Raw genomic sequence first — 25,078 nt, 5'->3', positions numbered from 1 at the left:
GGGTAGTGAGGGAAACAGTGGCCCAGGTGCTGCCCCACCTGGGGCCAGGCCTCCCATTCCGCCCTCCCCTGGGCTCTGCTGGGCAGCTCTGCTTCTTGGAGGTCCCTCACCAGGACCCTGGAGGTCCCTCACTTGGAGGACCGGCTGTCTTCTTGGGGTCCCTCACCAGGGCCCGGTGGGCGCGGAGGGGGGGGGGGCAGCCCCGTGTAGCACTCTGATTGGCTGGACCTTGATCACATGCTCACCCACAGCTGGGAGTGGGGTCTAGGGTTGGGTGGGAGATGGGACCTGGCCCAGCACCAGAGCCCACCATTCCCGCCCAAGCGAGTCAAGGCACAGATGGTCACAGCCTCTGCCGCTGTCCCCCCCCACGCGGCGTGGACCTTCCTTGACCAGCCCCCATCCTGCCCGTCTCCCCAGTGCCCTGGAATCTCTTGCACTTCCTTCCTCTGAAGCCCCCGTGTGGCCTGTGCTGCCTTCCCCCGCCAACCTCAACCCAACTCAATGGGAAAAAAAACTGCTGGCATTTCAATGGCAGAACTTGATGAAAAGTTGGTGACCAAAGGCTTGGACGAGCTGGCAGAGGACCAAGGGGACAGTGGGCAACCAGGAAATTAAATGCTGCAGGAGACTGCTGTCCGAGGCCAGAGGAGCCAGGGGAGGGTTGCCACCCAGCCCCCATGTGGCTGAGTCCCCACGGGGACAGACTGCTGGAGGTGCTCCTCTGTGACCCTGGGCAAGCCTTGTACCCCTCTGAACTCCTTAGCTATCACACGGGGGTTTGTGCAAGTGAAGCGAGGCATCAGACGGAGAGCACCCAGCTCAGCACTGGAACTTAGGTGCTTTACAAAGGGCAGAGCACTTACCAAGGAACTGAGCACCCACCAGGGGAAGAGGGGAGCCATGCCCCCCAGGGGTCCTTGGCCTTAGGAGCTGGAGGTCACAAGGTCTAGGAGAGGCTCCAACTTGAACCTGTCTGAAAGGCAGACGCCAAGTGGGTGTCTGGTGTGGAAGAGATCTGGGGGGACACAGCTGTGAGGGACACAGGAATGGGCCAGAGGGGTGGGGAGAGCCCCAATCCCCCCACAGGGTGCCTGCCCAAAGAGAGCAGGGGGGGGGTGGGAGGAGCCTGTCCACAGGCCCCCACCCCCTTGGGCTGTGCTCTCCGCCAGGTGGGTGGGCACCTGGCCGGGAGCAGCCAATGCCACGGGGTCCAGAGGGTGTCAAGCAGGCTCAGCGGCGGGATTTCTGAGCGGAGCCTTGCCACATGGCCACGTGGGCCAGCCCGGCAGGGGTGTCGGGGACACGCAAGGAGAGGTCTGTGTGTCACCCAAAGCAAGGTGGTCAGCCCTACTATCCCTGCACTGTGGGGGCCCTGAAGGGGGAGGGCAAGGGCGGGAGAAAGGTGTGCCCCGGCAGGACCCCAGAACTCCAGAGGAGGAGTGGTCTGGCCACGGTGGGTTTTGGTGCGGCGGAGGGTGGGGGGGGGGGGTGGCAAAAACCTCAGGAGAAGCCACGAGGGTGGTTAGCGAGGGCCTGGCCCAGGGAAGACCAAGGAGTGTCCACAGGGAGCGGCAGTGGCTGGGCGGCTCAAGGACACGTGGCCCTTTGGCCCTGGAGACTACAGAAAGGTTAGAATAAAGTCAGGAGATGGGCTGACAGGCCGAGGGCCCTGGAGAACACGTCAGCGTGGGAGGGACACGGCAAAGGACTCTTCAGCCGGCAGCCCCGTTGTCCCGGGTGGAGACCAGCATCCTCACTGCGTTTCCAAAGGAGAACAATTCAGCGGGAGCCGGGAGCCGGGCCCCGGGTCGGTCCTGGCCGCCTGGTCTGCCCCCTGCCCCCTGCCCCCTGCGGGGTACAGGGGTCAAATCTCCTGCCCCGAGGTCCTGCCCTCACCCCTCTTCTCCACAAGGGAAAGACCTCAGAGGGTGCCCTCGGGCTCCTCCTGCTACCACAAGGGACTGTCCCCACAGGATGGGCAGGTCTGACATCCCCTAGGGTCTGGGCCTGCCTGAGCCATTCGGGACCGTTTGTCACCTCACCCAGTGCCACCTTCAGCCTCAGCCCCTGCATGGTGGTCCTCACTGGCCATCACTCCCCAGCCTCCCTATATCTGAGGGTGCCCCCCACACTCTACCCTCTGCCCTACACTGTGGAAGCGGCCCAGGCGGTGCCACGGCCATGCCTGCCTCGAACCTGCCCCCCCCCCCCCCGCGGTGCCCATGGCCTGCCCTCCCTATGGCCCCTCGGTACTCAAGCCCACAGGCACCCTGTCCCTCACTTCTCTGGAGCGGGGACCCACTGTCCCCCAAGACGCTCTCCTCAAGCTCCCCATGGCTGGCTCCTGCATAGCTGTTAGCCTTTCGCTCGGGTCCCCCTCCTCCAGAAAGCCCCCCGTGGCATCTCCCAGCCCTGTTGCTGCCTGTCTAGCTCCAGCCGCTCTGCACACGTTGAAGCTGCTGGGGTCGGGCTGCAGCTCAGAGGACGCATGGCTGGTGGACCTTGCCTGGCCCTGGGGGTCTGGGGGGCGGGGGGCGTGCAGGGCCCCAGCGGCACCCAGCCCTGGCGGACTTGGCTAGAGGCTCCTCTTTGTGGAAGGTCTCTGCGTGAATCACCCCTCAGGCCCAGGCACAAATGCAGGAAATCGCCATTCTGTGAGACTCTATTTTCTCCCACAGAGGGGAAAGTCTGTCACACGAAGGGCATTGTTCCCCTGCTCGTGCTTTCCGGGTGGGCACGGTCCGCGATGGGGCTTGCGCGTTCTGGGGGCTCCTGGCCGAACCGTTTCCCTTCGAGACCCAGGGGCGCCTAGAGGTTGGGAATATGGGGCCACGGCGCGGCCACCAGCTTCAGGGGGACACGGACCCACCCGCAAGGCGGTGCGGATCCCGGGAACCTGGGTCTGCACAGCGTCGGGGCCCGAGTGAGGTCAGGGCCAGGGTTCTGCCTGACACCCACACGCTCTCTGCCCGTCTGGGGGCCTCGGGGTCCCTTCCAGGCTCCAGCTCAACCTTGCCTCCCCCTCTCCAGGAGGGCCGCCCCAAACCCACCCTGCGCCCCCTGCAGCCTTTGAGACCTGGCCAGGGGCTGTGGCCCTACCGCCCCTTGGCTCTGGGCTGCACGGGCCACTCTGTCCTGGGGAGACCCTGACACAGTCGGGCAGCAGAGGGGCAGGCAGCCCCCACGTGACGCCACCCCGGCCACCCGGTCCCGTTGCTGCCCTCGGGGCTGACGTCAAGTCCCACGTGGGGCACACGGGGCACACGCGGCACATGGGGTGAAGGGGCCGGGGCGTTGCTTACAGCTCAGCTCAGTCGTACACGGGAAACGGCAGGTGCACTGAGGGGCTCCCACGAGCCCCCGAGGAGCCCCGGGAAGGGCTGTGGACAGCTGACGCCCCACCTCTCACATCCTGGAGGATCCCAGTGAGGAGCCCGGGAGTCTCGGGGTGCAGGTGCCACAGACCCAGGGCCACCCAACACTGAGCCCCCAGTTAGAGGTAGGAGCGGCGGGAGAGGGGCAGGGCTCAGGCCGGGGGGGGGGGGGGAAGCCACGCAGCCAGGAGGGCAAGCCCGGGGTGGGCGTCGGGGCCTTAGGAAGGGTGGCGGCAAGGAGGAGGTGGGGGGCGTGGCCTCCATGTGAGCAGGAGGACGCCCCGACCCCCGACACGCACTTGAGTCCCAGCCCAGCAGGCTCTGTGGTGCAGTTGGCAAGGCCAGGCCAAGGAAGAGCCCAGCCTGAGGGAAGAAGGGAGTAATGTGGCCGGGGTGTCCCGGGCAGGACAGACTGACAGACTGGAGGGGGGAGGGCACAGGAAACCAGAGGCAGGAGCCCAAGTCTCAGAGAGAGCCAGTGGAGACACAGGTCGTGATGCCACTGAAACACGGGGCTCAGGAGGTGTCCCCAGAGAAGGAACCAGGGAAGGTCATGGCAAGGCCTCTCCTGGAACAGGGCGGGGTGCAGAGCCGGCAGCCGCACCAGGGCAGAGACAGCGGTGGGAGGAGGGACGGCACGATCGAGTTCCCTCCGAGAACAAAACAGAGAAGGGACTCTTCAGAGAAGATTTGCCTAAATCACAGACGCAGGACTCGGGTGGAGAGGACTTTCAGGGGGCACGGGGGCCGTGGGGGTGGAGTTTGGCCTCTTATCACCCGGCTCACACAGACCCTCCTCCATCCTTCCTGCCTCCGGCCTCCACCTTTCGTCCTCACCCCCTGACACGCCTCCTCCCACTCGGTTGTTCTGAAGCGAATCGTAGGTATGGCTTCATATTTCAGTTTGTATCGCTAAGAGATACTTCCCAGAAAGGGACTACAGTGCCCTCAGCACACTGGTGCCCAGTCTGGTTCCAGTTTCCTGGACAGTCGGTCTGATGAGGGCCCACGCACGCCCGCGTGTTGTAACTCCTTCATGTGTCTCTCGGATCTCAGTGTCCTCAGGTCCTCCCTTGCAGTTGTCTAGCATTTGGGCCCCGACCACATATCTGCCGTGGACCAACTGTTGAGTGTGGCCATGGTAGGCGCGGGACGTCGCTCATCAGCGGTGTTCTCCTGTTTGGAAGTGTGTGGTTTCTGATTGTTTTATTTTATATACTTTTTTATTGCAGTAAAACATACCAAGCATAAAATGGACTGTTATAACCATTCTAAAATACAAGCATCACAAAGGACAAAGAGGAATATCAATAAGTGTGACATGACTCTCAGATCAGAGAACAGAACACATATGCAACTAAAAACATAGCTTCAGAAAACAAAAAGCCACAGATGACAAGCGACCTGCTCCAACTCCTCTCTGCACACAGACAGCTCGAGCAGCCACAAGCAAAGATGTGAACAATTTGGATAATGCAATAAACTGAGGCACACTCTTTTCTAGTACAAATGGGACACTCTCCACAGCAACACGTTTTGGGTCCCAAAAGAGGCCTCAGGACACCTTCGGAAGTAGAAGCAGCCACACGGGAGGCAGGCAGACAAGGAGGCGACGACCTGCCTGCCCACTGCCCCTAGTGCTGCAGAAAGTGGTTCCAACCTAGAATTCCAGACCCAGCCAAGCCATCATCGGAGTATGAGATGGAATAAAAAACATTCTGAGACATGCGAGGTGTCACGCTATCTGCCACGTGTTCTCTCAAAGACCTGCTCCAGGAAGACAAGCGTGCAAACCAAGAAAGAGAGAAGCCCAGCATGCAGACCCCAGTGTCTCACACAGGAGCCCCAGGAAGGGAGCCCCAGGGCTGTGGGGGGAGAGGTCTGCGGGACAGCTGTGCCTTGTGAGGGTCGGCCATCCGGACTGGGCAGCTGAGGACACGGCTTCCCCCAGGAGCAGCGGCTCTGACACGTGCCTGACCTACGCCAGAGAGTGCGCAGAGGACCCTGGTGGGTCAGAAGCAGACACGCGGGGCAGCCCATCCTCCTAGCTCTGCCTTTTGCCCTGCCCGGGCCGTGGGCGCCTGGGCGTCCAGAGATCATCTGCGTCCCTGCCCGCCGACTGGGAGGCCAAGGCTCTGCGGTGTCTCTCCTCCTGGGGGGCCTTCAGCTGAGCCACTTGTCAAAACAGGGAGAACGTAGGCCGGGGACATACACCAAGTGCTAAAAGCCAGGGGACAGGACACGATGTCTGGAGGAAGTTGCTTTGCTGGGACAGTCCCCCCAGCGGCTTCCAGGGAACCAAAAATGTGCTATTTCGTATCGGGCTCCTGCATGTCTCTTTTGCTATTTTTTTTTAACTGGTTTTTATATTCTCCTCCTTGCACAACACTTCGCACTTTACCGTCTGAACCAGCGGTGCCGCTTCCCCAGGCACACGCAGCACAACACTGCTGGGGAGGCATTGGCAGCAGTGGGGGGCGCAGGTCCCCAACAGCAGGGGGGCATCCGCAACAGCGGGGGGGGTGTCCCCAACCGTGGGGGTGTCCCCAACAGCGGGGGATTCGAGTCCACAAAGAGGCACCCCAGAGAGATCCAGGCAGATCTGGGTGCACGAGGGGGCTCCGTCTGGGCGCAGGGAGCCTGTACGCATGTTCTCCCAGGTCATCACAGACCCAGGGGCCATTCCGATTCAAATCCCTCCTGTTGGTTTTATCCCATTTGTTCTAGCGCTTGTAAGGAAAAGTGAAGGTTAATGATAAATCAGCTAATTCTGAAGAAAAACAGGGCAAGCAAAGAGGTGGAACTGTGGAGTCAGACGTGAAGTCAGCAGTGACACCGGGCGGCACTGGCACGGGCATCGGCAGCGCGGCAGGAAGAAAGCCCGAGCGGCCCGGCCATGCGGTCCGGCCTCTCTGGGGGACCAGGGCTCAGAGGCGGTGGGCGGGGTCAGCGTGCGCTCCGTCCACAAGGCTCAGGCCAGAGAAAAGACCCCGATACGAAAACCTGGGCCCCCCCCGGGGCTGGACGGTGACACCAGACCCCCCCATCCGTGACACACCTGCCCAGACACAGACGGGGCCACAGTTACAGGAAACAGGACGGCGAGTGCGCACGAGGGACCGCCTGTTAGAGGCTGAAACATCGTGTCGAGAAACAGGGACAGCGCCTCCGAGAAGGCGGGGGCGGGAGAGGAGGCACGGGCTCCCCGGGGTCAGAGACAGACGGCAGCAGTTTGGGAGATGGGTTGAAAGTTAAAATTGAGAAACGCTCCCATTCAGCAGAACGGAAGGGCAGACATACAAACAACAGACCACAGAGGTGTGATCTGACATCCAGCCAACGGGGTTCTGGAGCGGTGAGCAAACGGAAGGCAGAAAATGTCACAAACTGCAGGGCACACGTTTGCAAACAGATGGGTCGCTGGCTGAGGATCCAGAAGCCCATCCCAGACCCGACGCGATGGGACTTCAGGATCCAAACGCAGCCAGAGGGGCACAGGCCCCCCCAAAGGGTCAGGGACTGGCTCAGCCGTTTCTGTGACGCCGGCAGCCCTGGGCAGCCGCGTCTTCAAGCTAGGACACCCGCCCGGATCTCAGCTGCTGAGGACACCAAATACTTGGCTTTCGGGAGACACCTCTCACACGATGAAGGTGTGGCCGGCAAAATGAGGAAGCAGACCAGGGAGGAGGAAGGCACGGGTCAGTGACGCTGGGCTGGAAGTCATCGGGGAGACGAGGGACCCCTGGGTCCTGGAGAAGGGGCACCAGTCCAGGGTGGCCGCCACACAAGACCCATCGCCGAATGACCAGGGGCGTTGACCTGGGTTCTCCAGAGAAACAGACGGATATATAAATGTCTGTGTGTATAAAAGTCACTCTCGGGGGCGCCTGGGTGGCGCAGTCGGTTAAGCGTCCGACTTCAGCCAGGTCATGATCTCGCGGTCCGTGAGTTCGAGCCCCGCGTCGGGCTCTGGGCTGATGGCTCAGAGCCTGGAGCCTGTTTCCGATTCTGTGTCTCCCTCTCTCTCTACCCCTCCCCTGTTCATGCTCTGTCTCTCTCTGTCCCAAAAATAAATAAACGTTGAAAAAAAAATTAAAAAAAAAAAAGTCACTCTCAGGGACGGGTCCCCCCCGGCTTGTGCTGTCACTCTAGGGATGGGTCTCTCCATGCTCGTGCTGTCACTCTAGGGACAGGTCCCCCCCTGCTTGTGCTGGCCACAAGGCCCCACGACCGGACCCAGGAGAGCCGGCCGTGGGTCCCGCTCTGAGCCCAAAGGCGGGAGGAGACCCGTGTCCCAGCTGGAAGACGGGCAGAGGGGGCGGGTTCTCCCCCTCCGCCTTCGTCTTCAGGCCCCAACTGATCGGACGAGGCCCACCCACACCGGGGCGGCCTCCGTTTCCCTCAGTTCGCCGAGTCAGATGTCCGTCTCACCCAGAAACGCCGGGCGTAACGTTCCCCCAAATACCTGGGCCCCTGCGGCACAGCCACGCTGACGCGTAAGACGAGCCATCGCAGGAGAAGGAAAGAGAAGGGATGATTACGTGAGAAGATTAAGCGTGGAAGGAAGTACAAACAGGATGCTCTTCTGAATGTGCTACAAAGTGCACACTCCCTCGAAGGAGACAAACGTCCAGTGCCGAGTTAGCAGGGGGTCCCAAGCTGGACACCCCGGGAGGGGAAACGGGCACGCGTACACGCGCACGCGCGGAGGAGCTGAAGTCCCCCGGCCGTGGGGCTGAGGCAGTGGACGCTCCCCTCCGTCCGCTCCGCCGCCACCTGACCTCCTCCTCACCCTTGTGGTCTGTGCTCAGGGAAGGCAATGTCCCCCGGCCAGACCTCGGAGGAGAATGGTCACTGGTCCTCAGAGCGGGGCCTCCTGGGCAAGGGTTTCCTCTCAATTGCAAAGCCCCTCCCGTGTACTGATGCCACGGGGTCTGCAGACAAGGCCCGGACCACGGTAGCCACCCTGTGACCGTGAGGTTGAGCAGGGCTGACGTGCTGTGCGTGGCGGAGCTCGGGGACAGCTTTGGGGCCTCCTCCTTGCAGACTTCTCACGAGAGATGGTCGACCCCGTGCCGTCTGAACTCCTGTGGGCGGCTCCCCTGTCTGTCTGTGGCTGAGCCTGTCGTAACCAATGCGTTACACATACCGTGTGGTCGGGAAAAAAATACCTTCAACCCACAACTGCACAAACAGCCAGGTGCCTGGGCGGCTCAGGCGGTTCAGCGTCTGACTCTGGATTTTGGTTCAGGCCGCGGTCCCAGGGTAACGGGATTGAGACCCGTGTTGGGCTTGCACTGAGTGGGGAGCCTGCTTGAGATTCTCTCTCCTTCTGCCCCCCCCCCCCGCTTGCGCTCTTCCTCTCTCTCTCTCTAATGATAAAATAAAAGATAAGCAAAAACCCCAAGACAAAACACACAGCCATCACCCGAAGTCCCTTCCTAACTGACGTGAAAAGAAGAAAGAGGCTTCTCCGGGCGCCCGGAAGGATCAGGGGTTTGGTACCTCCTCCCCGTTGCCGCCCCCGGTGCTCCCCCAGGCTCACGGAGGTTGGGGAGCCGAGCCCCCCAGAAAGGTGAGGCTTCAGCCCCAGCAGGAGCCTTGCTGCCCCTGGGTCCTCTGCACAGGTGCCCACCTCGCTCGGCCCCTTTGCTTAGCGGAGAAGACCCACCCACACCAAGCCTGGAGGCCCTCTGCCCACAGCTGGCTGCAGAGACACAGAGGTCAGGACACACACGCGCACGGGCAGGCCACCAGCGACCACTGAGTGACGTGGGGCACGACGGCGAGTGCTCCGTAACTCAGCTGCTCCCTGCCTTCGGGTATCCCTGCTCACCTGTGTGTGGTGCCCAGACGCACCCCTACAGCTCCGCACCGTCACCCTCGGGGCCCCACCCACCCCTCGTCCTCACGCCTGAGAGCTGGTGGGCTTCCGGGCCTGTGCCCCTGAACTTGCCCCTCCCTGACTGTCCTCTGGCTCAGCCCCTCCACACATTAGCTGTGCACCTGCTTTACACGCCCAGGCCCGGCTGCACTGTTCCTGCCGGCCCACCCCTCTGGCCCTCACTCCTGGTGCTGCCCCCCACCCCGAGTCTCTCCCGCCAGGAGCCCCCGACCAGCATCCTCACCTCTCTGGACCACGGCTTACCCACCACCCTCACTACGAAAAGGCTGAACGTTGGAGGAAGCCAGTGTCCGCCTGTCTATCTGCCCAGGCTGCTGGCTACTGCCTGAGAGCACCCTGCAGCCTGGTGCCACCGGAAAGCCCTGCTGGCCAGGCCATCAGGGCTCGCGGCCCCCTTCCCCGTGGGGACCACTGTGCAGCCGGTGAGCCCGCCCCCGCTCCTGCAGAGAGTAGGAGGCAGCAGCCAGCGGCAGCCTCCGGGCGCCCCGCCAGCGCCCGCCCGGCGCCGAGGAGCAGGGCCTTCGGGAGCCCCGGCGGCATCCCACTGCCCCAGGGCCTCCTGACACAGGACTGCCCTGCTCCCCGTGCCCACACCCTGGTCCCCAGCACTGGGGCAACGGAACCGTATGTGGCACGGAATGATTAAGTCCTTCACTGAGGTGGGGAGATCAGCCTGGATTATCGGGGTGGGCCAGGTCATCACAACGTCCTTATAAGGGGGGGGGGGGGGGGAGGAGGAGGAGACGTAATGATGGGAGCAGAGTCAGGGAGAGGGCCAAGGGGCATGGGCACCTCTAGAAGCAGAAAAGGTCAGACAGGTGCTCTCCTGGAGCCTCCAGAAGGAAAGTGGCCCCGGTGACGGCTGAGCCCAGCGAGGCCTGTGTTGGACCCCTGCCCTCAGAGCTGCAGGATAACAAATCTGTGCTGCCTTAAGCCACCAGTTTGGCCTCCGTGGCGCTGGGGCACGGACACGGGGGCTCCGTACCAGTTCAGCCTCCGGATGGGGCTCAGCGGGGCCTCTGGAGGCGGCTTTGGGATGCGCCCCAGTTGCTGAGGGCCGAGGGCTTCTTCCGTCCTGACCCTTCCTCTTCCTCCAGGTCTCTGGGAGCGGCACCTCCTTGGCTAGACTGCCCCCCCAGCCTGCCCCCCCCCTGCACTGAGGGGGGTACTCGGCCCAGTGCCTGTTACCAGGGACCCCCGGTTCCAGGCCGCCTGGATGAGGTAGGCACTTCAGAACGATGGCTGGATTCACACCTTCCCGGAGAGACTCACCGCCACCCGTGGCCTCCTGACCCCAGGTCCACATTTAGGGTGCACATCCACGTCCAGGACTAAGGGGAAGGGCCCTAGGGCATGTGGGGGATGGGGCTGGGGGAGACGCCTTGAGCGGTTTTACAGACAGTTTTTCCCTTTTAAAGAAACTGAAATCCACGTGACGTTAACCCTCTCACCCTGTATGCACTCCAGTGGTCTTCTCCACCCACTGCCTCGCTCTAGAACTCGGGCTCCGCCTCTAGAGGGAACCTCATCCCCAGGAGCAGCCCCCCCACCCCAGCCCCTGGCGATCCCTAAACTGCCGCCTGTCTCTGGATTTTGCCTGTTTTGCCTCACGTCCACGGGGTTATGCCACGTGGCCTCTTGCGTCTGGCTTCCCTCACTCGGCATGACGCCGAGTTCACCCGTGTATCTGACTTCCCCTCCTTTTTATGACCCAGCAGACACTCTCCCTTAGGGCGAGAGCACACCGCTCACCTGCTGGCCCGCCGAGGGAGGTGCGCGTTGCCTCCGGCTGCCAGTACAGCCGGCGGACAGAAGGTCTCCCGAGCCAGCCGTCCAGCCGGGAGCGTACTGAGCAGGGCAGACGGCAGCTCTACAGAACCGCCACTATAGTTCCCAGAGGAGCAGCACCTCGCTGGTACTGAAGGGACGTTAAGTTCTGCAGTCTAGGCTACGAGCCGCTTCTGTGAGCTTCTGTGATGCGGACAGTGCTTTCCGCCTCAGTGTGAAGGAAACAATGCTCTGTGAGATGCTGCGTCTTCCCAGATGCTCCTGCAGCTCCCTGCGGCCCCTCCTCTGCCCAGGCCGGGGCTCTTGCCAGCTCAGCTCTGTGATTTGTCCTGTGCTCCAAGAAGGGAGCGTCCCTGGGCCCGGAGTGTGTGCAGGAGAGGTACACCTGGCTGCTGGGTGGGGTGGGGCCAGCTTCTGGGACGGGCCCTGGTGTTCGTCTCTCTGCCCGCCCGCCCCCCCCCCCAGGACACTAGGCGGTGGCGAAGGCTGGGAGGGGCAAACCCCTACAGGGTTATTGGGGGCCCGGTGCTCCAGAGCCCTGTGAGGTCCCTTCCCTGGAATCCAGGCAGCCCAGGACTTTCTCTGTGACACAGGACGCAGTGGAAATGGTGCTGCAAGACATCTGAGGTGGGTCGTGGGAAACACGGCCTCGTGACCATGTGCTGGGGGAGCTGCTGTGGTGGGAGAACCCCACTGCTCCGAGACTGCCATGCCACACACGGAAAGGTCACACACCGGGAGAAGGCCAGCCAGCCCATGGGAGCGGCCAGACACACGGCAAAGAGGCCATCTGGGTCACGTAAGCCCACGGAGCCCTGCCGCTCCTGACCACAACCGCAGACAAACCCGAGGGGAGAGCTGCCCATCTGGGCGGGGGCCATCCATGGACTGAGCTAGCAACAAATGGGTGCTTGCTTTGAGCCACGAAATGCTGGGGTGCCTTGTTGCACTTACGCAGCAATGGATAAAGAGACATGGGAGTCAGCTTCGGGGCCACATGGCCAGACCTGTCTGGGCTATTAGCCCTGGGGCCGTAGTTCAGAGAGCAGGACTCAGCTCCCCAACCCCGCGGACCTTAATGGTCCCGGGGAGGCAGTGGGTGAATTTGGAAGGGGTCCGCAGATCCACGCCCAAGGCAGGAGTCCAGCTAGCTGTTGGGGCCTTTCCACAGCTAGAGGGGTGTCAGCACGGTGGGACTTCCCAGGAAGGTGTGGGTAGCAGCAGGCTCCAGAGGTGAGGCCCGGACAGCTCCAGAGACAGGGAGTGTCAGCTCCTCCCGAGTCCGGCAGGTGGGCAGTGCCTCCCAGGCCAGCCCCCTGCCCCCCCAGGGGAGGGCTCGGCTCTGCGACGGCCCTGGTCCCGCCCCCTTCCCGGGCTCTTTTGCCTCGCCCTCCTTCCAGAGCTTCTGTCTTCCGGGCCAACGGGCACCCTGGAGGTGACTACACTGTCCCCCACCGTCGCCCGCTCAGTGACCCCGCGCGCAGCCGCCGACCGACCCCTTCCTTCCTCCTCTCGCAGGTGCCACCAGGCAGCCCCGACCCCTGACCGTTCTCTTCAGGGCCCAGCCTCTCCCCGGCTGGGGCCTGACCCCCACCTAATCTCCGGGCCTTGGTCAACCCGTGTGGGCTGGGGCAGCCGCTCGGCTCATCCCGCCGCAGCTGGACCGCGAAGTCCCGGGTCCGGCGGGTCCCCTCCAGCCCCGCCCGCCAGCCCTGCGCCGCAGCCGGGGTCCACCGGGCTGGCCCTCCCCGCTCGGCTCCCGCAGCGCGCGGAAGTGGGAGCGCCTCACCTGCGCGGCCCCCAGACCCCCTGGCAGGTGCCGCCCGCGGTCCGCCCCGTCCCGCCCCCGCTCGGCGCCCGTCCGCCCCGCCCCGCCCCGCGCGCACTGGGCATGCTCAAATCCGGGTCACGCGCCGCGCGCCCGAGGCCCGTGCGCACTCTGCCCGTGGCCGCCCGGACCCGGCTGCCCGGCGCGCTGCCATGGAGCGCATCGAGGGCGCGGCCGTGGGCCGCTGCGCAGCCTCGCCCTACCTGCGGCCTCTCACGCTGCACTACCGCCAGGTGAGCCCGCCCGCGCGTGCGCCTTCCGCGGCCCCGCTCACCGTGGGCAACCCTCCCCCGGCTCCCCCGGCCCCGCCGGAGCCCCGCCCCCGCCGGGTCCCGCCCCCCCATAGGTCCCGCCCCCACCGGAGCCCCGCCCCTCGCGCCTGGCCGAGCTCCCCGGCTCTGCGTGCGGCTCCGGTTCGAGCCGGGTTCCCAGCCGGGGTGAGCGCCCGGGTCGGGACGCCGCTGGGGGACCACTCATCCCTCCAAGGAGGCTTGGCAGGGCCCCAGCGCTCTGCACGTGGGCTGGCTTCCGAGGGCACCTCAGAGTCCCCACCTGCTCGGCCGGCAGACGGGCTGCCCCTCGGGCATCCTTCCCCCACCCCGCCCTCCCACCTGTCACAGGAAGAGCAGGGCCAGCCGACTTCCTGGGCGCCACGCACATAGCAGGTTCGGGAGAAGTATCTGTGGGGCGAACGAGAACCAGCTCTGTGGTTCGGGTCCACCGGCGCCCGCCCGCCTCCCAGTCGGGACAGCTGGGCCGGGTGTGCCGTGCTCCTCTCCCCGGCTGCCTCTGGGCTTGCGGCTACCTGTCCTCTCCGCGGCCCTTCGCTCAGCAGCCTCCAGCCTGAGGGAGGCCCCCGCGGCCCTCGCTTGCCCTGCCCGTGTAGTCCTTTGGCTCCGTCCTTGGGATGGGCCCAAGTTGGCAGTGCTGGCCTGGGACAGACGCAGGGGGTCAGGTGACAGACAGGGGCCTGGAGGTGGCTGCCCTTCTCCCTGGCACTGACTGTGGCTGCGCAGCCCCCCAGGGGCTGAGGCTCCGGGGGGGAGGCGGTGGGTAGGCGCAGGGTGGGCCAGGCGCATAACTGCTCTAGGGCCCGTGGCTACAGTTCTCTCCCGGTTTTGTTTTTGTTTTTAAGTGCAGAGCCCAACGTGGGGCTGGAACCCACACCCCTGAGATCCTGACCTGAGCTGAGGTCAAGAGTCAGATGCTTAACCGACTGAGCTACCCAGGAACTCTTTTCAGATTTTATCCTTAAGTAATCTCTACACCCAGCATGGGGCTCGAACTCACAACCCCAAGATCAAGGGTCGCACACGCTGCAGACTGAGCCAGCCGGGCGCCCCTCTCCCCGTGCCTGTGAAGTGTGGTAGCTTGTCCGTGTGTTCCCACTAATGGGTGCTGGTGACCAGAGCAGAGGAGGCCGTGATGGGCACAGTCCTGGGAACCAACGCAGCACGCCTCCAGGGGACATCGGGCTGGGCTGTGCGTGCCACTGAGGGACATCTGCAGCCCTTTGTCATTAGCTACCCCTGGTCAGGGGAGACGTGCCGGCCAGACAGGCCAGAGGCAGGTCATGTCTGTGGCTCTGAAGTCCTGTCTCTCCCTCCCAGGGCCCCTGGAAGATTAACCAGGCCTAGGACCCAACCGGCTGGTCCGGGGGTCCTGTGGAGGGGCTGGCTGGGCCTCACCGGCTCTCCTGGACTGCCCCTGGCACCCTGCCTTGGCTGGACCTGAGGGTCTGACAGACACTTTGATCTTGAGCTGAGAGAGTGCCCAAGACTCGCACGAGGTGGCCCGTATCCCGAGGGAGGCCGGAGGCACAGCAGGCCTCCCCTGGAGCCCGTCCTGGGTGGGTGGCTGGCCCCAGGGTGGCCAGATGGCAGGCAGGCCCAGGCTTGCCTCCTGGGGGTGGTGCCTCTCAACGGCCTCCCAGGCAGCCCGGCCTGCGCACCACAGGGTGTCCAGCCTCCCGCCGCCTTGGAAACAAAGGCCCCACCACTCCTCTGGGACTCCTCTGCCTCCAGCCGAGCCGAAACCAATTTTCCCCCGCTCCTCTTGCACCAGCGTGGGGGCCTCTGCCTGGAACACCCTTCACTCGCTTCAGTGGGGCCTGGTGCACTGTCACCTCTTCCAGGAAGTCCTCCCTCTCCTGTGGTCCCAGCGGCACATTCTGTGTCTCTCGTGTCTTCAGGGCCTGGATAGAGCCCCAAAAGTGGGGCCTGCAGCTCTCCCGGGCCTCAGGGCCGGCCCAGTGACCGAGGGTGGCTAGGCTAAGCCCGCTGGTGACAGGCCGCCTCGGGGCGGGGCCCCAGGGCCCTAGGGCCAGCCCCGTTGGCAAAGGCCCCTTGGGGAGCAGGCAGGGCCAAGTGGATGCTGTTGTTGGCTCTGGGCCCTGGGATGGGAGCCCACCTTGTCTAGCGGTGTCCAGCTGGCAGGAGTCTGGGCCCCTCGCACCCCCTGACCGTCCCCCAGCAGGCCCTGCACCACCTCCTTCGTTCACTGATGGCTGCCTGGAGCCCCGGGAGCCCTTTGGGGGTGTGCTGCCCAGGCCTGGGGGGCAGGACGGTGGAGGCCAGTGACCAAACAGCAGGACCACAGGATGTGCGAGAGACGGCCTGAGACAGACACCGGGCTGGGGGAGGGGCTCTCACCCGGCCGGTCACCGTCGTTGTCATTACATCACTGCATCCTGCAGGGCCGCCTCCCGCCTGCCTCGGGCGGTGCCGATGCCCTCTCAGGAGGCCGGCCAGCCCCTCCTGCCTTCCTGTCACCCTGTCCCCTGGCCCGAGGGAGCATCAGCAGTGAACACCTGATCTCTGTGCCCTGGGGACCCTCCCTGTCCTGACTGCAAGGACACCTTTGCCTGTCTCTCCCCCACAGCCCCCACAGCCCACCCTCCACTTGCTGACAGAATACGTCTCTTTGCAGCGACTTGAGGTCAGCCTGTGCCTTTCCACCATTTGCTCTGGTTTTCTGCCTCGCCCCACCCCCCCACTGGAGCACCAGACTGTCGCTGACCTCCCCGGCTGGCCCGCTCCTGCTCCTCCCCCACCTGCTGAGGCTCCCTCGGTGGGCCTCGAGTGGGTCTCCGGGCCCGTGCGGTGCGCGGGTCGTCTGGCCTTCTCAGCCGCCCTGAGCGCTTGGAGCCTCGCTGGCAGCCCCGCGGCCCACCCTCACCCCTGTGCCATTTCTTTCAGAATGGCACTCAGAAGTCGTGGGACTTCATGAAGACACATGACAGGTGAGAGCCCAGCCTGGCCTGGTTGCCTGGGAAGCCCCCGACTGCTGCCCGCTGGGACGCTGGGCCCCTGGAGGCCTGGAGCCCCACCCCTGCCTCTGGCTCCCGGCTCAGGCCCCGGTGGACCTGGAAGAGGCCATCTGGGTGCCCTCGCCCGCTCCGGGCATCAGGGGTGTGGGCTGGATGGCAGTGTGGCTCGAGGAGCGTGGCTGGTGGGCGGCTGGCCAGCGGGGGCCACGTGTCCCGTCAGTCACCCGGCCTCGGCTGCTGCCACCCCTAGCTAACCCTAACCCCACCCTCTTGCCCCCATTCGGCCAGTTGGAACGCAGTGAGCCTGGCCAGCCCTGGCCCTGCCTGGGCCTCAGTCTCCCCATCCCGGTAAGGGACCAGTTTTCCCAGGCTGCTGGGGAGAGGAGGTGGGCCCGGCATGCTGGGAACGGGGCATAGGGGCCAGGGGCCCCAGGGAGACGAGGTGAGGGGGCTGCTTCCGTGCTGAGCTCTGTCCACCCCCCGCAGTGTGGCCATTCTCATGTTCAACTCTTCCCAGCAGAGCCTGGTGTTGGTGAAGCAGTTCCGGCCAGGTGAGGCCGGCCAGAGCGGGCCGCGGGGGGAGGGGAGGGCTGCAGGGGGCACGTTCAGGCCCCTGGGGGCCATCGGGTCCGAACGCAGACATGGGGCGGGGGGGGGGGTCTCCAGGGGAAACTAACACCCCGTGAGCGGGTCTGGCCTGGAGCGGGGCGCGTGGAGGCCTCGACAGCACGGCTGTGACCGTGGTCAACGTCCCCCGGCCCCCAGCTGTGTATGTGGGCGAGGTGGAGCGCCTCTTCCCCGGGTCCCTGGCGGCCGTGGCCCAGGACGGACCCCGGGCGCTGCAGGTGGAGCTGCCTGGCTCGGCGGGGGTGACCTACGAGCTGTGCGCTGGCCTCGTGGACCACCCTGGGCTCTCGCTGGAGGACGTGGCCTGTGCGGAGGCTTGGGAGGAGTGCGGCTACCGGCTGGCTCCCTCCGACCTGCGCCGGGTCGCCACCTACAAGTGAGTGGGGTTGGGCCCGCGGGCCTGCCAGGCCGGGGTGGGGGGGCATCTTGTGGTCAGCACCGCCCCCGGGGGGTGTGACGCGCTGGGGGGGCAGCGAGCGCCCCGTCCTCACGGGTGTGCGGCTCCTCTTTGTTTTCCAACATGGAGTTGGGGGGAGGTGGGGCAGCACACACCTCAGATCGCGATCCAGGCCGGAACCCGGGGCTCTGGGGGGCAGTTCTGGAGCACGCGGCGCCCCCACCCTGTGGCCCTAGCAGCTGCTGCCGACAGATACCTCTACTTCCTGTGGGATTAAGCACCGGGCGCTGGGGGTGGGGGTGAGTCACAGATCTGTTGGCAGACGGCGGCGCCTCAGGAATGAGGCTGGGGTGGGGGGGGGGCAGGGGTCCGGCCTTGCTGGGGAGCGGAAGCCGTGTGGCCCGGAGCCCGGGTGTCCCCACCATGTTCCCCACGAGGCCCGCAGCTGGGGCTGTCCTCCCAGGATGGGATGTTGGGGTGAGGCCCATCCCGCCCCTGCCCCAGGAATGCCGTCAGGGTCCCTGACCCTGGTGAAGTCTGGGAGCAGGAGGACGGTCCTGGCAGTGACACCCCGTCCCCAGCGCTGAGCACTGGCCGCTGGCAGCCGTCCCCAGAGGGGGGAGCTCTGCTCCTCAGCCCAGTGCAGGAACCACTCGGTGTGGGGCCCAGGCCCAGGGCTTTGTCGCGGTGTCTCCCTGGCCTAGGGGCTGGGGGCTGGAGCTGACCTCCGGCACACGAGGGAGCCCCCGCGTCGAACATAAGATGCCAAGCGGCTGAGTGTCTTGGTCTGAGGGGCAGGCCTCGGTGACCTGCGGGCGTCCTCCTCGGCGCTGGGGTCCCAGACGATCTGAGGGGCCTGATCTGGAGCTGGCGTTGAGCCGGGAGGAGGCACTCTGGAAGGTGGGGGACCCCAGATGAGGTGAGCCTGGGCGGAGTCGTGGCAGAGAGGCCGGCCCAAGCGCGGCCCAGGCTGCAACGTTTCCACAAGCAGGGCTGTGGCTTGATCGTGAGGGTGCTGGGGAGCCCAGGAGGGCTCTAGGCAGCAAGGGGCATGGTAAAGACTTGCGTTTTGGAGGCAAGGGCTGGCTGTGGCAGGGGGGCGGGACTGAGGGGCTGGAGGAGAGGTCAGGGCAGCTGTCCCTGGGGACCCGGGGGCTGGACAGACAGCAGGGAGGTCTCGTGCCTTTTCTTCGTGTGGAGGTGAACCAGGCCACTCACCTGCCGGGCACAGGTGACAAGGCCCGAAGGCACATTCCTCTTGCTCTGGGTCAAAGGCTGTGCCTGTCTCCTTCACAAGCTGGCGGAACCTGGGACCGGAAACCCCACACGCTGGCGCTTCCATCAAAGGCGCGGCCTGTGGCCACCGTTGTAAACAGGCCATCGGGAGAGGACTGTGGCAGATAAGAGTCTGGGGCGGGGGAAGCAGCTAGGTGAGGCCGGCCGGGATGGGGTTGGCCCTCCTGGGGGGTGGGGCACGGGAGCTCTGTCAGCCGTCTCTGCCCTCCGCGCCCGGGCAGGTCTGCAAGAGCAGCCTCCGCCCTGCGGGTGTCTGGCTGGCCTGGCGCCCCCGGTCCCCCTGCCCCCCGCACACTCACGCGGGACCTTCCCCTGCGGTTCTGGGACGCGGGCGGGCCCCGCCACGGCCCTGCCCTCACAGACGGCAGTTCCCGTGGCTGCGCGTTCTCGCCAGTCTGGGCCACCGCACTTCCCCTGGGTGTCCGCCCCCCTCCTGGCGGCCAGCGGCCCGCTCTGGCCACCTGTCCACACCCCTCCACGCCCCAGCTGCCTCAGCATGGCTGTCCCCAGCCTGGAACCGGTGTCCTGCAGATGCTGGGGTTGGGGGCTCTCACAGGGCAGGTCACACGGGTCGCCAGGAGGGCCCTTGCTTCCAGCCCGCCTGGAGCCTCGGGTGGGAAGGGAGGCCCTGGCTGAGGGGCTCACGTGAGCAGAGGGCAGCGGCCTGCCTGGCGTCTGCACTGCCGAATGTGGCAGAGACCTCGCGGCTTCCGTCAGCCCACAGTTAGGACCTCAAAGTCGCTGTGGGTCAGCCGTCTGCTTCTTGGGAACGGGGCCCAGCGCTCAGGGTTTTGCTGTCCTGCAGTCAGGGTCGGCTGGGCTCGGCTGGGCTCGTCTGGGGCTCGGGACCCCCTTCCCAGCGCACACAGTCGCGGCAGAATTCAGCTCCTTGTGGCTGTGTGACCGAGGGCCCCGTTTCCTGGCTGGCTGGCTGGTGGCCGGGGACCACAGTCAGCAACTTAAGGCCACCTGCGGGCCTGGACCACGTGGCCCCCTCACAGGGCAGCTTGCTTTGTCCGCAAGGCCTGCGGGACGGGCTTGTCTCTCTGACTTCCTCCTGTCTCCCCTCTCCAAACCTGCACTGAAGAGCTCACCTAGTTCGGTTAGGCCCACCAACGTGATCTCTGTGGACGAGTCAAAGTCATCTGATTAAGGCCCTTAGTTACACCTGCAGAATCCCTCCATCTCTGCCACGTGACGTAAGAATCACAGAAGCCACACCCAGCATACTGCCAGGTTTCTGCTACACCCGAAGGTCGCAGGAATCTGGGGGTGGGGGGCCCGGGGGGGTGCACCCCGGAGTCCTGCCTACCAGACTGGCCTGCCTGGCCCTGGGGGGGGGGGCGGGCTAGAAGGAGGGCTGGAGGGAGCAGGACAGGTGTGTCCGTGAGGCCCGTGTGGGCGGTTCAGTAGGTGCTGTTTCAACCCGCAGGTCTGGCGTGGGACTGACCGGCTCCAGCCAGACCATGTTCTACGCAGAGGTGACCGATTCCCAGCGGAGCGGCCCGGGCGGGGGCCTGGCAGAGGAGGGCGAGCTCATCCAAGTGGTGCATCTGCCGCTGGATGGGGCCCAGGCCTTCGCGGATGACCCGGATGTCCCCAAGACCCTTGGTGTCCTCTTTGGCATCTCGTGGTTCCTCAGCTGTGTGGCCCCTGGGCTGGGTCCCCGGTGAGACTCCGGGGGGTCGGGACCAAGGTCGGCCACGGTCACCTCCTGCAGATCCAATAAAGGCTTGTACGACCGACTCCAGCCTGTGTCCTCTGGCTCCGAGCGGTGGCCCCAGGTGGGCTGGGGCAGGTGGAGGGACCTCGGGTCTTTCCCTGATGGGCCCTGGGGGAGGGTGGGCTTTCCACCAAGAGGCCTCTGGCAGCAGGCAGGGCAGGGACTGCTGAGGGCGGCTGGTGGCCGGCAGACGGCTAAGGTCAGGCCTTAGGTGGGGGCTCGGCCAGGCCAGGCGCTCAGGGAGGACAGAGTGGTGGGCCATGGGGTGGCCGTGGAGCGGTGGCAGAGCCAGCCCTGGGGAGGAGGTGGGGACAGAGCCGCAGGCTGTTCATTCTCGAGGGCGCGTGCTCCCAGGACCCTACCCTCTCCTGGAGTCCGAAGCCAGGGCCGCTCTGGGTCTAGCGCCGCCCCCCCACCCGACGGCCCGGGCAGTGCTCTGGGCAGTTGGAGTCGGTGATAAGAACTCCCTCTGCCCGCTGGCCTGCGTGTGGCGTGGCCTACAAAGCTGGGAGGACCCCTGCCCTGCACACCGGCCTGTCTTAAGGGTCAGGGGCTGCATGAGCTGCCTTTGTGACGCTTAAAACACTTGGGCTCACAGGAGAGCTGGGTGACTGCTCAGCTACGCTCCCAGTAAATGCTCCATACGAAGCGGGTGGATGGGGGTCCTAAGTGGCAAGGGTGTGCCAGTCACCACAGTCCAGGTTGGGCAGTCGGTCGGTCGGGGACGGGGGCCCAACCTGAGCGCTGGGGACGCTCCTGGAATGAGGGCCAGCCTGACCCCCTTTGCAGCTGGTGACCTGTCCTGGCCCTCCCCCCCAGAGCCCTCCAAGTCCTCTGGTCCACCGAGGGCGGCGCCACGGATGATGGGTTGTGGGCAGCTGGGGGAGGGCCGGGTGCCCACGGGCTGTTGCGGTCACAGGCAGTAGGAGCTGGCATGGTCGGGAGCTCTGCTCCGAACCTGACTTCAGCGTCCCCGCGGACCAGACCTCAGGCTGGAATGGGGCGGGTGCTGAGGAAGGGCCTGCCTTTGGCTCCCACTGAGACCCCACTGCCAGGTGGGGGCCACTCTCTCTGGCTGAGGTCACCCTGCCCTCCGGTAATCCCCCTGCCCTGCCCCAGGCTGACCCCACTCAGGCAGCACACGTGGAAGGCCCCTCCCTTCAGCCGGGGAGGGGGCGGGGGCGACAGGCACAGCACAGACAGCCCCTGGGCCTGGCATTCGAGGCCCGTCCTGAGGAGGCTGTGCCCAAGGGGCCCACCCGAGCAGCACCACCTGTATGCAAATGCTGGCTGCGACCCAGGTGGGGCCTCCAGGGAGCCCAGCCAGTTGAGTGGCACACTGCTGGGAGTGGCCCTCAGGTGTGTGCTGTGCGACCAAGGGGGCTGGCAGGGCTCGGCTGCGGCAGGGTCCAGAGGAGCGGGCCGCGCTGGGCCTCGGTGCATCCGGAGAACGGCTCGCAGGGCGGGAACCCTGCCCAGCCTAGAGCCACCCCACCTCCCTCCCTCTTGCCTGCCTGGTGCCCCCCTCTAGGGCCCCACTGTCCCTCCTCGCTGACCTGCAGGTGCTGCCCGCTGCCTCAGAGGGGCCCTGGCAGGCTGGTGCCGGGGAGCAGCTGGGGGCTGGGAAGCGGCAGGCGGGGGGCGAGGGGCAGAGCCCCCGGACTTGGGTGCGCTCCAGCCCCCTCATTCTGCTCTGCAGCCTGATGGGGGCAGGTCAGCAGGCCGTGCCGCTGGGCCTGATGGAGCTGGCATCGATTTCCCGGCACCGGGGGGGTGGGGGGGGGGCTGTAACCGGAAACTCCCCTCCCTGGCCGCTATATTTAGCACCACAGAACACGGGCGGAAGCGCAGCTCCCTCCTGAGCCGAGCCGGCTCCATCCAGACTCCGGGCAGCCTGCACCCTGGCCTGGCCCTGAAGATCCCCTGCCAGGTCGGGGGCCTCCGCCCCTCCCACACCTTGTCAAGCGCCCACCTCAGAGCATGTCCGAGAGCCCCTGGTACTGGGGAGCTCGGGGAGGGAGCCCCCAGGCTAGAGGTGGGTGTCGCGGCCCAGTGGGCCCCAGAACAGGGATGGGGTCTCTCTGGAAGAGGCGGGGCAGCCCGGCCCAGCATGGGTGATACAGGCGCCCTGGGCCCCATAGGATCCCCAGCCCTCCGGCCCAAGGCTGCAGAAACCCCTATGGGGAGCACCCTGAGGGGAGGACTTCTCCCTCTCCCGGCAGCCTCCAGGGCCCACCCCTTGCCGGAGGTGGCCACCTTCGTGACTCGAACCTCTCCTGGGAATTAAGTCTGGGCTGAGGCTCCTGGGAAGCAGAAGGAGAATGGGGGGCAGTGAGAGGCAGGAGTCTTCTGTGCCCTGCAGGGTGGGGCACGCTGGGCAGGGAGGCGAGGAGCCGGCCCCTGACCGGCACCCTGGGTCTGCCGAACCCCTGGTACCGCCCCGATGGTCACCCAGCTGCCCTGCTCCCGAAAGGCCCCGAGGGAGGCAGGTGGCAGCAGGCCATTGTCTCCCTAGCTTTGCAAGGCAGGTGGGGGCTCTCTCTGCCCGCGAGGCAGGGCTGGCCAGCCGGAGGGGCCCCGGGGAGGCCACCCCCCTCGACAGGCTGAGCTTGAATCTTGAGATGCAGTGAGCATCCCTCCCTGGTACCTCCCAGCTGAGACCGCTCCGAGCACGGAGAGAACCCCTGCCGAACTCAGCAGCTGCTGGAACTGGGGGCTCCGCGAGTCTCCAGCTCGTCCTATCCCTCCTGCAGCTGGCTGTGGGCAGGAAGCTTCAGAGGTGGATGAGGGAGGGGCGTGTGGGGGGATTGTTCTCTGGATTCCGCCCACCACTTGTCTGGGGATTCTGCACCCCCCACCCCCACCCCAGTCCCTCTGCTGCCAGGCCCCGGTCTGGCAGTCCCGGGCCTCCCTGCCCTGGCTTTACCCCTGCTGCCCCTCTCCCCGCAGCCAGGGATCTCTGTGAAAATGGAAGTCTCTACAGTGCAGCCCGACCCAGCTCAGCTTCTCTCTGTGACTTCCCCTTGGTCTCAGCAGAAGACTAGTGCAGAGGCCCAGCACGGCCGGCAGTCACTAGCACCAGCAGCCTCACCTATGCCCCTCACCCCCTGTGCCTCTGCCGTTGTGTCTTTCTCACAGGCTTTCACCTGGGTCAGGCTCCCTCACCCCAGGGCCTTTGCACGTGCTTTTCCCAGCTCCTCACCTGGCTGACTCATCTGCCTTTGGGTCTTAGTAGACCCCCTGCCCAGTTTGCCCCGCCTGCCTCACCCTTTAAGTTTGTCAATCTAGCTCTGTTCGTGCCTGGGCCGGGCCCCCCCAAGGGTTCACCACTTGGCTGAATGCTGGGTAAAGGTGCCTAGAACTTTCCTGGATAGTGGGGGCAGAGGTCACAGACTAGGATGGAGCCCTGGGCCCCTGGAGCTGTGTTTGGGTCTCCTCGCTTGTCTAGGGGCCAGGAGTATGTGGGTGCCTGCTTCTGAGCCAAAGAGAAGGAGCCCCCCACCCTGCGCCCCCCTCCCTGTGACCCCTCCCCTGCAGGCAGTAACTGGAAGGCTCCAACCCAGTTTGCATTCCCTTATTTGGTGTGTGTCCTGCCCCCCCTCCCCCCCCCATCCCAGCAGCCAGGGCTCAGGTCTGCAGGGATGGGTGCCAGGCCCATCCCTTCAGGGGCTTCCAGCTGCTCCTGTGGCCTGCATCCTAGAGGGGCTGCTGAGCGGCATCAGTCTGGCCCCCTTGAAAGCCTCTTCTCCCAGGAAGCCTTCTGTGCCTCCCCCCACCCCATAGCAATTACAAGCTCCAGGCAGGGGGCTGTACTTCCAGCCCAAGGGCCCGCAACAGACTCGCTCCAGGAGCCAGAGTTGAGAAGATAGCCCAGTTTTTGTGGGGGTGGGGTCAGAAGACCCCTGTGGACTTCGGGTCCCTAACCGCCAAGACGACCGCCAGCCCTGGAAGGGACCCTGCTTGCTGGAGGGGGGCTGATGTTTGCAGACAAGGAGCCCTTGGTATTGACCCCGGATGGGTGGTGGGGGGGGGCGGCGCGAGGTTACCCCGGCAGAGGGCAGCACGGTGATGACGGAGAAACGGGACGTGGGGACCTGGTGACCAGGACAGCAGGAAGAGCCTCTTGGGGCAGCTCTCCCCTGGTCCCTTTGAGCGTCCACCACCGTCTTTTACCGTCTTTTATTCCTTCGTCATCCCCCTGTGTCCCCGCCCCAGCCCAGGGTCCGGCCTAGGCGTTCGGCAAGGGTGAGGCCTGGCGACCCCTGCGCCAGCGAGGACCTGGGCACCCAGCCTACGCCGCGGAGCATCTGTTGCCTGGCTGCCCGACCCGCGAGCCGTGCGGCGAGAGGGCAGGGGCGTCGGAGAGGAGCAGCGCCCCCTGCGGCCGGCGTGGAGGCGGTAGGGGCTGCGCGGAGGGGGGACGTTCCCTAAGGAAGGGTCCCAGGCCGCGCCCGCCCCGCGTGGGGGCAGAGCCCTGATTTGTGCAGCAGGCGGCTTCTCCCCCGGGACGGCGAGGACCGCGGCGGTGGCGCACTGATGGGAGGGGACCTCGGCGGTGACCTCAGGGGCGCCCCACCCCCGGCTCCTGACACCCGGCGGGGCTCGGGCGAGGGGAGGCCGCTTGGCGGCGCCTGCCCCCGCACGCCGGGTTCACTGGAGGCGTGACGGAACCCCCGACGCCCGGGGGCCTGGAGAAGCGCGCGCCGGGTCTGGGCGCGGGCAGGAGCGCCCTCCGCCGCCTTTAAAGCGGGCGCCCCCGGCCGCCCCCCCCAGCCCCACCCCGCGGCGCGGCCCCGCCCCCTCATGCATATGCAGGTACGCGGGTGACGAATGGGCGAGCGAGCTGTCAGTCTCGTCCCGAACTTGTTG

General features: G+C 65.7%; 2 protein-coding genes and 1 long non-coding RNA gene across 5 annotated transcripts in view; all 3 read left to right on the top strand.

Moving 5' to 3' along the window:
• LOC121032371 (uncharacterized) overlaps window positions 1-5,696 on the top strand; it is an 11,990-nt gene extending 6,294 nt beyond the window's left edge. Inside the window, exon 2 of the long non-coding RNA XR_005791259.1 lies at window positions 4,610-5,696. This is a non-coding gene — a long non-coding RNA (uncharacterized LOC121032371). The remainder of the gene's footprint in view (window positions 1-4,609) is intronic.
• A 7,268-nt stretch (window positions 5,697-12,964) lies between these two features.
• NUDT14 (nudix hydrolase 14) lies at window positions 12,965-20,236 on the top strand. 3 transcript variants are annotated; one of them, XM_040478405.1, is made up of 6 exons: window positions 12,965-13,131; window positions 15,827-15,835; window positions 16,096-16,139; window positions 16,653-16,717; window positions 16,932-17,169; window positions 19,919-20,236. In XM_040478405.1, the coding sequence occupies exons 1-6, from the start codon at window positions 13,051-13,053 to the stop codon at window positions 20,157-20,159; spliced, it is 678 nt and encodes a 225-aa protein (XP_040334339.1). In that variant the 5' UTR covers window positions 12,965-13,050; the 3' UTR covers window positions 20,160-20,236. The 3 variants fall into 3 exon arrangements, with proteins under 3 accessions (XP_040334339.1, XP_040334338.1, XP_040334341.1); XM_040478404.1 differs by having other exon boundaries at window positions 15,779-15,835; XM_040478407.1 differs by lacking the exon at window positions 15,827-15,835 and having other exon boundaries at window positions 12,966-13,131.
• Window positions 20,237-20,865: 629 nt separating this feature from the next.
• The window catches only part of JAG2 (jagged canonical Notch ligand 2), a 25,819-nt gene continuing 21,606 nt past the window's right edge, over window positions 20,866-25,078 (top strand). The window contains exons 1-4 of the mRNA XM_040478455.1: window positions 20,866-20,910; window positions 21,772-21,922; window positions 22,042-22,139; window positions 24,442-24,607. Of these exons, the coding sequence (XP_040334389.1) occupies window positions 20,866-20,910; window positions 21,772-21,922; window positions 22,042-22,139; window positions 24,442-24,607 (460 nt within the window). The remainder of the gene's footprint in view (window positions 20,911-21,771; window positions 21,923-22,041; window positions 22,140-24,441; window positions 24,608-25,078) is intronic.

Source organism: Herpailurus yagouaroundi, unplaced genomic scaffold (genome assembly GCF_014898765.1).
Source record: "Herpailurus yagouaroundi ecotype Mexico unplaced genomic scaffold, PumYag 141, whole genome shotgun sequence".
In the NCBI taxonomy this organism is placed as follows: Eukaryota; Metazoa; Chordata; class Mammalia; order Carnivora; family Felidae; genus Herpailurus; species Herpailurus yagouaroundi.
Note: the sequence above shows the minus strand (reverse complement) of the source record. Positions and strands in the feature narration are given on the sequence as shown.